This window comes from Staurois parvus, unplaced genomic scaffold (genome assembly GCF_062004578.1).
Source record: "Staurois parvus isolate SC_StPar_1 unplaced genomic scaffold, SC_StPar_1.0 ptg000053l, whole genome shotgun sequence".
Classification (NCBI taxonomy): domain Eukaryota; kingdom Metazoa; phylum Chordata; class Amphibia; order Anura; family Ranidae; genus Staurois; species Staurois parvus.
This window is the reverse complement of record NW_028317849.1, coordinates 3,243,079-3,255,607: the sequence shown is the minus strand read 5'-3', so window position 1 is coordinate 3,255,607 and position 12,529 is coordinate 3,243,079. Positions and strand designations below refer to the sequence as shown.

The 12,529-nt window shown below is 42.6% G+C and overlaps 1 protein-coding gene across 14 annotated transcripts in view; it reads right to left on the bottom strand.

The window, feature by feature from the left end:
• Positions 1-12,529, bottom strand: part of FCHO1 (FCH and mu domain containing endocytic adaptor 1) — a 192,992-nt gene that overhangs the window by 33,468 nt on the left and 146,995 nt on the right. For all 14 annotated transcript variants that reach the window (XM_089667280.1, XM_089667349.1, XM_089667334.1 and 11 more), the window contains one exon: positions 11-54. In XM_089667280.1, coding sequence (XP_089523406.1) covers positions 11-54 — 44 coding nt within the window. The remainder of the gene's footprint in view (positions 1-10; positions 55-12,529) is intronic.

Below are 12,529 nucleotides of genomic sequence, written 5' to 3'. Positions count from 1 at the left end.
ATTTCCTTACCAGATGATGTGCTTGAGATCTGCCACAGCAATCTTCTCTCGGAACTAAGGGAAGAATTCAGTAAGATCAACAAAAACAGAAACATTCCAAAAATATGCAGTTACATACTGACTCAATAACTGGTGTAACCATAATGTCACTTCATTTTTAAACAGATAAAAATAGTATTTTTGACTTGCCATAAAATCATTCTCTTGGAGTACATTAAGGGACACACAATAAAGTAATTCAGATACATTGGGTAATGTTGCTGCCTTCAGAAAATTGAACAATGGCAAACAAGAGCTGTAAAGGCAGCCTAGTATAACCCTTCCCATTACCACCATGCCTAAGTTTTGTAGCAAATCAATAGTAGGTGTGGATCATAAGAACAGTGGGAAGAGACATGAGCCAATATCCTATTTTCTTAATTGTATATGAAGAGACACAGAATTAAGTAATTTAGGGATGTTGGGGTATCTAAAGCAGTGCAACTAAGGGGTAGGCAACACAGAAAATGTAAAGTTAACAGCCCACACAAAACAAAAGGTTAAAAAAGGCGATGTGACGGAGCTCCTAGAGCTGCCTGAAGTACCTGGCAACAAAAGCCGACATCAGCTAAGGCTTGATTGTCAATATGGTAAAACTTAACAAGTGTGAATTGAACAGATGCCCAATACTGAGCAGCCCAAAAAGCACTAACTGATCTAGTGGAGTGTGCCTGACAGGGAAAGGTAGAACCTTATCCTAAAGTCTATAGGCTTGAATTATGAGCTGTCGAATCCACCTAGCAAAAGTGGAATGAGAATCAGTCTGTCACCTATGGGGACCTATAGGAAAGACAAATAGAGGCAGATCATCTAAAGAGAGTTGTTGCTGAGAGATAGACTCGAACAGTGTACACTACATCAAGGCAATGGAGGGAAATCTCCTTTGATGTCATGAGGCAGGACATTTTTTTCGACATACTTACCTGTAAAATCCATTTCTTGGAGTACATCACAAGACAGAGCAGGCTATAATCGTTACTATCTAAGCTACGTGCCACCTACAGGTGAATGAACACTGACAGATCAAACAGGAAGTTTTCCCCTATATAACCCCTTATATACAGAAAGTACTTCAGTTTTATAGCAAGCATTGAAATTACAAAAAGAGGGGAGGGACCTTTGTGTCCCGTGATGTACTCCAAGAAATGGATTTTACAGGTATATATGTATAAAAAAATCCAAGTTTCTTTATTGGACATCATGGGACACAGAGCAGGCCATAATCATTACTATCTGGGATGTCCCAAAGCAATACATTTGAGGGGAGGAAGACACAAATCCAAGATACCATGATCAGTCCAAGGACCTAATCTGCTGTCCGCAACAAACTGCGGCCAAGGGCAGCATCCTCTGTAGCTCTAACCTCCACTTGGTAGAACCTTTTGATTGTATGAACCAAAGACCATGTAGTGGCCTTGCAAACCTAAGCCATTGACACCTGATAGCGGATAGCCCAAGACATCCTCACACTGCAGGTGATGTGTGCTCTCACCCGAAAGGGTGGGACCTTACCCTTCAAACCATAGGCTTGAATGATTAACCTGCGGATCCAATGAGAAATAATTGACCTGGATGCCACCTGCCTTTCTGGGGCCATTCTGGCAGCACAAACCAGGATTCCTGACCTGTGCCGCCAAACTCAAGCAAATCCTGACCACCCAAACTATATTCAGAGTATGCAGCGATCCTTCTCCTGCCAACTATGGACTAGGAAAAAAGAAAGGCAAGAAGTAAAAACTAGAAACCACTCTAGTTAAGAAAGATGGATGAGGACACAATATCACCTTATCATGATGCAAGATCAAGAACGACTCCGTACATGAAAGAGCCTCCAGTTCTGACACTCTTCTTGCTGAAGTGATAGTAACCAAAGAAGCCACCTTCCGAGTCAAATGACTGAGTTTCTTGAATTGGTTCAAAAGGTGCAAGGACAGCCAAGATCATGTTCACGTCCTAAGGACACAAAGGTGGCCTGACAAACGGGACCATCCGTGTTACACCCTGTACAAAGTATGAATCAAGGAGTGAGAAACAACTGTCTCTGGCAACAAATGGATAGAGCCGAACCCTGACCCTTAATGGTACTCACATTTATAATAAATAACCATATGTGTATTTGTTCACAAGTGTTCTTTATCTACTCTTACCCTTCATATACTTGGTGTTTATCCAATCAATTATTCTCAGACTCACTTCAGCTCTGTGTCTCCTTGTGTCTGGTACTTCAATGGTCGTCTCACATGAAGATCCACACGATTTCATCCAAAATACCAATATAGTGCAATATTGTTTTCTAAAAAATCTCTCCTAGATAAAAAGCTACTCCAAGCTCCTTACCGAAGTTCCAATAAACTGTGCTTTTAATAAACCATTCCACATTCCTCCTGCTCTTTACCAGCTTGACTTGTGCAAATCATCCCAAAATTACATTATATAATTCGCTAAATAACGCACAACTATTTTCCCCTAGTGGCGAAACCCGGAATATCATCAAACTCTATTCTAAAGAAATTTAGATTAAAAAATCTGCACGAAAACAATTTAAATTCAATCTAACATTAAGGCCTTTTGGGCATAAACTATCAAGTTTAACTGTCCAAAAAGTTTAGTTTTTGGAGATATCTCATCTTATTGGAACCTCTCCAATGCTCATAAATAACATCAATGCCACAAAATTTCAATTATGATTGATCACGGTTATGGGGCTTCCCTGAAATGTCTAGATAAAGAATGACTCTTTAAACCCTTTTTTATAATTTGTACATGTTCACTTAACCTAATGTGTAGTTTCCTGGTAGTGCGGCTCACATATTGTAGACCATAACTACATTCCAATAGGTAAGTCACAAATGCAGTATTGCATGAGATGAATTCCTTTATATGACATCTCTTTTTCGTAATATTTGATCCAATTTCTTGGTCTTGAAAGTGACATCAGACCCCAGAATTGACAAAATCACATATGCTGAAAGTGCCACAGCAACCATTTTGAAAGTGGTTACAGGCGTCTTTTTACACTAAGTGTATCTATTTTAATAAATATATGGTTTTATAAGGATTTACTGCATTATGGCCTCTGTATGAAACTTAGCCCTAAAAAATACGGCTAAAGGACATTTTTTTTACATTTGTGGTAACAGTCAATATTTTTCTAAGCTGTAGTTGAGTTTTGAAATGAGGACTCACTCATTCTTAACTCCAGCTTCTCCCCAGGGTTCCTCAACCCTGCATGGGAACCCTGGAGAGAAGCTGGAGTTAAGAAGGGGACTGTTGAAAGTGGAGGGGTTTGGTGGAAAGTGATTTGAAAGGCACTGATCTGGTAAGGTGCATGGAGTGACACTATCATTTAACTTGTTGCCAACCGCAGATAGCCGAATGACGGCTGCACTGCGGCCGGCCAGTTCTGAGTGGACGTCATATGACGTCCCCCCAGAACGCGCTCTCCTGCGCGCCCCAGGGGGCGCGCACCCGGCGATCTCCGTGATCGCTGTGTCCTACGGACACAGCTGATCACGTGATGTGGTAAAAGGCCAATCACAGCGGCCTTTTACCACCTGATCAGCGGTGTCCAATGACACGCTGATCAGAGGGAAATGCAAGTGCCGGTTCTCGGCTGCACTTTCCTCACGCTGTCAGATCGTGAGGAAAGTACTGCCAAGAACCGGCAGTTGTCAGAGCGGGGATCGGCACCGATCATCAGGGCACTGATGATCAGTGCCCTGATGATCGGTGCCCAGCAGTGCCACCCGCAAGTTCCGCCCACCTGTGCCCAGCAGTGCGCCCACTAGCTCTGCCCACCTGTGCCCAGCAGATCACCCACCTGTGCCCAGCAGTGCACCCACCTGTGCCACTCTGCAATGTCACACACCTGTGCCCAGCAGTGCCACCCACCTGTGCCCACCCACCAGTGCTGCCCACCAGTGCCACCCACCAGTGCAGCCCAGCAGTGCTGCCAGTCAGTGCTGCCAGTCAGTGCCACCAGTCAGTGCCCAGCGGTTGTGCCAGTCAGTGCCCAGCAGTGATGGCAGTCAGGGCCGTCTATCAGTACCCATCATCAGTGTCACCTATCAGTGCCGCCTATCAGTGCTGCATATTAGTGCCGCCTCTCCGTGACACCTCATTAGTGCTGTCTATCAGTGCCGCCTATCCGTGCCACCTCATTAGTACTGCCTATCAGTGCCCTTTAGTGCTGCCTATCAGTGCCCATCAGTGCTGCCTCATCAATGCACATCAGTGATGGAGAAAAATTACCTGTTTGAAAAATTTTATAATAGAAACAAAGAAACGTTTTTTTTCAAATTTTTGGCAATTTTTTATTTATAGCGCAAAAAGTAAAGCGCCCAGTGGCGATTAAATACCACCAAAAGAAAGCTCTATTTGTGAGAAAAAAATGATCAAAATTTCATATGGGTACAATGTTGCATGACCGCGCAATTGTCAAAGTGCGGCAGCGCTGAAAGCTGAAAATTGGCCTGGTAAGCAAGTGGTTAAAGTGATATGCACTATTTTGGTGTTATGAAAATGTGAGTTGTTTTAAGTTTTATTTTCAAGTGTTACAAGTAATATTACACTATATTAGTGTTTGTTTTTTTGGGGACTCTTTGCACAACTCATGCTGGTAAAGAGAAGGAAGAAGGTAGAATGGTTTATTAAAGGTAACAGTTTATTAGAAGTTTGGCAAGAAGCTTAGAGAGTCTTTGGCGAGGTGATACACTTGGTGGATTCTTCTAAGGGTATTAATGAGAATGCACAGTTAATATATTATAATGTGAGTGGCTTTCTATCTGGGAGAGATTTTTTAGAAAACAGTATTGCACTATATTGGTATTTTGTGTAAAACCGCATGGATCTTCATATGAGACAATCATTAAAGTCCCAGACACAAGGAGAAAAGGAGCTGAAGTGATTCTGAGAATAATTGATTGCATATACACCAAGTATACAGTTCGGTCCATATATATTTGGACACAGGCACAACTTTCATACTTTTGGTTTCTGTATGCCACCAGAATAAATTAAAATGAAACAATCCAAATGAATTTGAAGTGCAGACTTTCAGCTTTACTTCAAGGGGTTGAACATAAATATCAAGTAGAAATTTTAGGAACTGCAACCATTTTTATACACAGCCCCTCCATTTTCAGGGGGTCAAATGTAATTGGACAAATGAATATAATCATAAATAAAATGTTCATTTTTAATATTTTGTTGAGAATCCTATACTGTCAATGACTGCCTGAAGTCTGGAACTCATGGGCATTGCCAAAGACTGTGTTTCCTCCTTTCTGATGCTTTGCCAGGCTCTAACTGCAGCTGTCTTCAGTTGTTCTTTGTTTGTGGGTCTTTCTGGCTTTAGTTTTGCCTTCAGCAAGTGAAATGCATGCTCAATTGGGTTGAGATCAGGTGATTGACTTGGTCATTGCAGAATATTCCACTTCTTTTCCTTCAGAATCTCCTGGGTTGCTTTTGCAGTGTGTTTTGAATCATTGTCCATCTGTACTGTGAAGTGCTGTCCAATCACCTTTGCTGCATTTGGCTGAAGCTGAGCTGACAGTATATCTCTACACTGCAGAATTCATCCGGCTGCTTCTGTCACATCATCAATAAACACCAAATGACCCAGTGTCACTGGAAGCCATGCATGCCCATGCCATCACACTGCCTCCACCATGTTTTACAGATGTCGTTGTGTGCTTTGGATCATGAGCTGTTCCAAGCCTTCTCCACACTTTTTTCTTCCTGTCATTCTGGTACAGATTTAGCTTAGTTTCATCTGTCCAAAGAATGCTTTTTCAGAACTGGTCTGGATTTTGTAGATGTTTTTTGGCAAAGTCTAATCTGGCTTTTCTATTCTTCAGGCTTATGAATGGTTTGCACCTTGTGGTGAACCCTCTGTATTTGCTCTCGTGAAGTCATCTCTTGATTGTTGACTTTGACAATGATATGCCCACCTCCTAGAGAGTGTCCTTCACTTGCCTGGATGTTGTGAATGTTTTGTTTTTGTTTTTTTACCATAGGAGGATCCTGCTATCATCCACCACTGTTGTCTTCAGTGGGCGTCCATGCCTTTTTATGTTGCTGAGGACACCAGTGAGTTCTTCTTTCCTCAGAATGTACCAAACTGTGGATTTGGCCACTCCTAATGTTGCTGCTCTCTGATGGATTTGTTTAGTTTTTGAAGCCTACAATGGCCTGTTTCACTTGCATGGACAGCTCCTTTGAACGCATGATGTAGGTTCACAGCAATAGATTCCAAATGCAAATACCACACTTAGAATCAACTCCAGACCTTTTACCTGCTTAACTGATGATGAAATAACGAAAGTAGCCCACACCTGGCCATGAAACAGCTTTTGATTTATTTGTCCAATTGCTTTTGAAAAAAGGGGGATGACTACTCTTAAGAGCTGTAATTCCTAAACCCTTCCTCCAATTTGGATGTACATACCCTCAAATTAAATCTGAGTGTGTGCACTTTCAGCCCATATCCATTACATAACTATAGCTTGAAGATGTTTTGGTAAATACCTGAAAAAATATAAAATTGTGCCTGTGTCCAAATATACAGTGGGGATCAAAAGTTTGGGCACCCCAGCTAAAAATTTGTATTAATGTGCATAAAGAAGCCAAGGAAAGATGGAAAAATCTCCAAAAAGGCATCAAATTACAGATTAGACATTCTTATAATATGTCAACAAAAGTTAGATTTTGTTTCCATCATTTACACTTTCAAAATAACAGAAAACAAAAATATGGCATCTGCAAAAGTTTGGGCACCCTGCAGAGTTAATATCTTGTACTGCCCCCTTTGGCAAGTATCACAGCTTGTAAACGCTTTTTGTAGCCAGCCAAGAGTCTTTCAATTCTTGTTTGAGGTATCTTTGCCCATTCTTCCTTACAAAAGTCTTCCAGTTCTTTGAGATTTCTGGGCTGTCTGTCACGCACTGCTCTTTTAAGGTCTATCCATAGATTTTCAATTATGTTGAGGTCAGGAGATTGTGAAGGCCATGGCAAAGCCTTCAGTTTACGCATCTTGATGTAATCCCCCTTGGATTTCGAGGTGTGTTTAGGATCATTATCCATTTGTAGAAGCCATCCTCTCTTTAACTTCAGCTTTTTCACAGATGGCATCAAGTTACCATCCAAAATTTGCTGAAATTTTATTGAATCCATTTTTCCTTCTACTCGTGAGATGTTCCCTGTGCCACTGGCTGCAACACAACCCCAAAGCATGATTGATCCAACCCCATGCTTAACAGTTGGACAGAGGTTCTTTTCATTAAATTCTGTGCCCCTTCTTCTCCAAACGTACCTTTGCTCATTCCGGCCAAAAAGTTCAATTTTAACCTCATCGGTCCACAGAACTTGTTTCCAAAATGCATCAGGCTTGTCTATATGTTCATTTGCAAAGTTCAAACGATGATTTTTGTGGTGAGGACGTAGAAGAGGTTTTCTTCTGATGACTCTTCCATGAAGACCATATTTGTACAAGTATCTCTTTATAGTGGAATAGTGTACCACAACTCCAGTGTCTGCCAGATCTTTCTGGAAGGATCGTGCAGTCAAACGTGGGTTTTGAATTGTTTTTCTCACAATCCTGCGAGCTGTTCTGTCTGATATTTTTCTTGGTCTTCCAGATCTTGCTTTAACTTCCACTGTTCCTGATGACTGCCATTTCTTAATTACATTCCGAACAGAGGATATTGACATCTGAAAATGCTTTGCTATCTTCTTATAGCCTTCTCCAGCTTTGTGAGCGTCAACTATTTTCAGTTTCAGTTTTCTAGACAACTGCTTAGAAGAACCCATGGTGCTGATTGTTGGGGCAAGGTCAGATGAGTCTGGGCATTTAAAACCTTTGAGATTGACATCACCTGGTCTTCCCAGACGATGATTGAGAACAATCCATGACACTGGCAGGTCTCAGCTTGGCAAAGGGGGCAGTGCATGCTATAAATTCTGCAGGGTGCCCAAACTTTTGCAGACACCATTTTTTGTTTTCTGTTATTTTGAAAGTGTAAATGATGGAAATAAAATCTAACTTTTGTTGACATATTATAAGATTGTCTAATCTGTAATTTGATGCCTTTTGGAGATTTTTCCATCTTTCCTTGGCTTCTTTATGCACATTGATACAAATTTTTAGCTGGGGTGCCCAAACTTTCGATCCCCACTGTATATGGACCTAACTGTATGAAGGGTAAGGGTAGATAAAGAAGAACACTGGTGAACAAATACACATATGGTTATTTGTTATAAATGCGAGCACATTGGACAGGATTTGAGGCTGTTAAAGCCAGAAAGCTTGTGGTAAACTGGTCCTATGGACAAAAGATCTGGACAATCTGAGAAGGCTCAAAAAGAGTCTGCCAGAGTCTGATGAGGTCAGGAAGGGCATAGATCAGGTTGAACTGATCCCACAGAGTTACCATAGCATCAGTTACAAAGGCTGGAGTATCCTTGGTCCTGGAGACAAGCCTGCTCAGTTTGTCGCTGAATCTGGAAGCCAGGTGGTGTATGTCAAGTGTCCCACGCCTGCAGTTTTGAAACACCGCAGAGGAGACCATGAGTCCAGAGGTCAACTGAAGAAATCCACATGCCAGTTTTCCATGCTTTGGATATGTTCAGCGGACAAGGATAGAACATAAATTTTCCACCCATGCCAGAATCTGATTTGCATCCTATAGTGCTGCGATATTTCTGGCTCCACCTTGGTGGTATATATAAGGCATTGCTGTGGCGCTGTCCAACTGAATCTTGGTCAGAAGACACAACAGTTGAGAGGTCCAGCGTTGAAGGGAAAACCAAATCAAACAGTTCCATAATGCTAATCAGGAGATTAGCTTCCTCTGACAGCCAAGGCCTTTGAGCAAAGAGGTCATGCAAATCAGAGGGTTGATTGGCTCTCAACAGTCCAAACATGTGAGTAGAGTGTGGATTTTTTGCTGTGAAAGGAAAAAAAACTGTACAAGGCAGTACCCAGAAGAAAGCCCAGATACTCCAAGCGATGATCCAGTTCTAGAGCTGAATACTGGAGGTTCAAGAGCCATCTGAACTTCTACAGAGTACTTTGAATTTTAACTGAAAGTGTCCGCAATGACTATTCCTACAGTAAAAGTTGGTCCAGGTATCCCCCTATGGGATTTCCTTGTGAGCAAAGCAAATACAGGGCTAGCACTTTGGTGAAAACCCAAGATGCAGTGGAGAGACCACAGGGAAGCGAAATCAACTTGTAGTGTTGTTTGCCCACAGTAAAATGGAAGTAGCTTTGATGCTCTAGCAAGATGGGATATTGCAAGTAGACAAATCAGGAAGGCCCCAGATGAAAGGAAGCAATGACTGACCTTGTAGATTCCATGTGGAAACTTGTACCAGATGGTAAGAGTTAACCTTTAGATCCAGTATGGGATGACTGACCCCATGGGAATGGTGAACAGGTTTAAGCTGAAACCCTGGAACCTGCCTTCCTCTGGAGCCATAGCTATTACTGCTTAAGAGGGGAGTTGTGCCAATACAGTGTGGAAGTCTGCCAGTCACAGCAGAGTATGAGCGATGGAGGCAAAATTTAAAATTTAAGCTTGTAATCAGCCTGTATGCCAATTATATGCTTTTATATTTAGAAGATTCAGGCCCTTCACTTATGGCTGCTCTCCACATAACTGATCGCATTGGTGAACATTTCAGGTCTGCGCATTAATTAGGCCAAGTCTCAGATCCTGCCGTTAGACCACTTCCCCCCCCTACGTGCATACAAACTACCCTTCTCCTAACTAGGTTTGCATCCTTACAGTATTTGGGATATATTACCAGAGCCTTGGAGGACTATATGACGCTTAACATTGAACCCCTATTTTCATTCATCAAAACTAAGGTACAAACGTGGGCTAGGTTCCCTCTTGGTGTCATGGGGAGAATAACTCTAGTTAAAATTATACTGTTGCCCAAAGTACTCTATATCCTATGGCACGCCCCCATGTAAATACCATTGAAATTCTTTAATACTATAGACTCCATTCGGAACACTTTTGTGTTGGGCAGTGGTAGACATAAATTACCGTGGTTGAAAAAAAATTCAGTGACTTTGGAGGATGCAGCCCTGCCAGAATTCAATACCTACTATATGGCTGCCCAGCTGTCTCATTTTACGGTCTGGATAAATAAGGTACCAAACCATGGTCTGTAGACGACCTGACCACCCAGCCTACACCCCCCTGGAAACGATCATGTATGGGGGACGTGGCCCTGGTCCTCTACGGGGCAGAGATGGTATCGTTTCTGATCACCTACACATCTGGGAACTGGTATTGCACAGGATCGGTGTCCACACATTCCATCTCCATACCCCCTTGTGGTATAACAACCGCTAATCGGAGGTACTCTGTCCCGAGTCCATTATTACAGGCTTCCCAAGGTGTTTTCTATCTCCACCAGGTCTTGATTTCTACTGTCCCTAGGGCCTTTCAGGCCCTGAAAGATGAATATGCTCTCTCTAACCATATGCTGTTTCGTTACCTACAACTCCGCCATGCCTTACAAGCCCAGTTTCCAAGATCATATCCAACACTCTCCCTGGTACCACTATTGGATGATTTTTTGGGGACAGATCCCACTAAACGGACATCCTCCCTACACAATATCCTACTTACGCCCTCTGCCACCAAGTTGGCATACAATGTTAAAGACTAGATGGGGAACAGATCTAGACATGGACATGAATTGGGAGGGATAATCTCCAAAATCTTCTTACCAGTTAACACAATTGTATATCTTGCATAGAGGTTATCTCACCCATTTGCATAACTAGATGTTGCCCCTCTCATAGTCCATTGTGCCCGTTATGTTCTACTACACCAGATACCTTTGTATAACTGGACACACCCTGATCAAACGATAAAACGTTTTGAATCCAGGTGATACGATTCTTACAAGATTACATGGGTTCTTCGTTATCTCTGAACCCTAAACAATACTACTCTGTCTTATCCTAGATCCCGACGCTGATAAAATCCTCACTATATTTCTACACAAAACATTCATAGCAAGGAAAGTAATAACACAAAACTGGATGCAGGCTTTTCCTCCTACCTTTCAGGCATGGTTAAGGGATCTTAATGCCACCCCCTCTTACAAGAAATTGGTTTATGTACAAGGCGGTTGAACCTCCAAATATTTGGGACTGCTGGTTGGCACAATCCAGCACCTATGAATGACTCCTAACTTAGCTATGCTGTTGACTTTTACCTCGGCGTGTACTGTTCACTACTTGATTTTCTTGCAGTCCTTTTTCACACTCCTGTTTGAGAGCGAGTGCCGGCCTCCTTTCAGAAGCACTATCTTTTTCCTATGATTATTGTCTTTTCCCTATTGCTGAGAGGCTGAGCCAGGGATGCAGCCAAATCAAAAACGATTTCCAGGCTGAAAACGTGTCATAGCAGTGTAGAACGAAGTGCAGCCATTCAGAATGATAGGGTGCTCCTCGTCATCTTTATCCAAATTTTAGTGTACAGATGCCGCTTTAGGAAAAAACGGAGAGACTCTGGAGGAGAGAGCACAGAAGTACACTTGCGGTCCCTGTGTTCTGAGTCAGTAATGAAGGCAAAGATTTTAACTATAATTCTGACATGGCTGCAGACAATTCGTCTCTAGATAATGCAGAGGAGGGGACACACCTGAGAGAGCTAAGGCAGCTCCTAGGGAGTGCATGGACTGCAGCAGGGCACAGAGATCAGGGCTATCAGTGGCAGAACTTAAAAGAACACTTATAGGATGATGCGCCATACTAACAGCATACAAGTGAGATAGTACCTGCATTGGTTACTTATGGCCCAACCACAGAGCAACAGGGGTTAAGTAACTAGCAGAAGCTCACCTAATGAGCTGGAGAGAAAGGAGGAGTATGTACATTAAAGGTCAACCCTGCTAAGAGGAAGAGGGCATGGCTTTGGCGGCGAAGCTGACGCTCCGAAAAGCTTCAAATTGAGCCTCTTCTGGCTCTGCAGCAACTGTAAAAACTTGCTAGAAGAAAAAAGATCTTGATAAAATGTGAATAAAAGGTTTTGTTTCTCCCAGAGGAGAGAGGGTGTTCATTCTCCTAAGACATTAGCAAAAAAAACTCTGGCATGATGGAAGTAGGAAGGGTTATACTAGGCTGTCTTTACAGCTTTGTTTGCCAGTGTCCAATCTCCTGAAGGCAGCAGCATAGCCCAATGTGCCTGAATTCCTTCATCCTGTGTGCCTTAATGTGGTTGCAATAGTTTTGCACAAACCATCCCCGATCCTCCTCTTTTCGGGCTTTGGTCCCCTCCCCTTGCCGAGTGCCCCCATAGCAAGCCGCTTGCTATGGGGACACTAATGTGTGCTCGCTCTGAGCCCTGCTCTGTGTTTTGTTTTTTATTGGGAGAGTGCATGTGATCAGCACAGGGCCAATCAGCACTGTCCAGACAGAGGGTCAGGGGTCCTGCAGCCTCACAGGACAATCACGGGATAATAA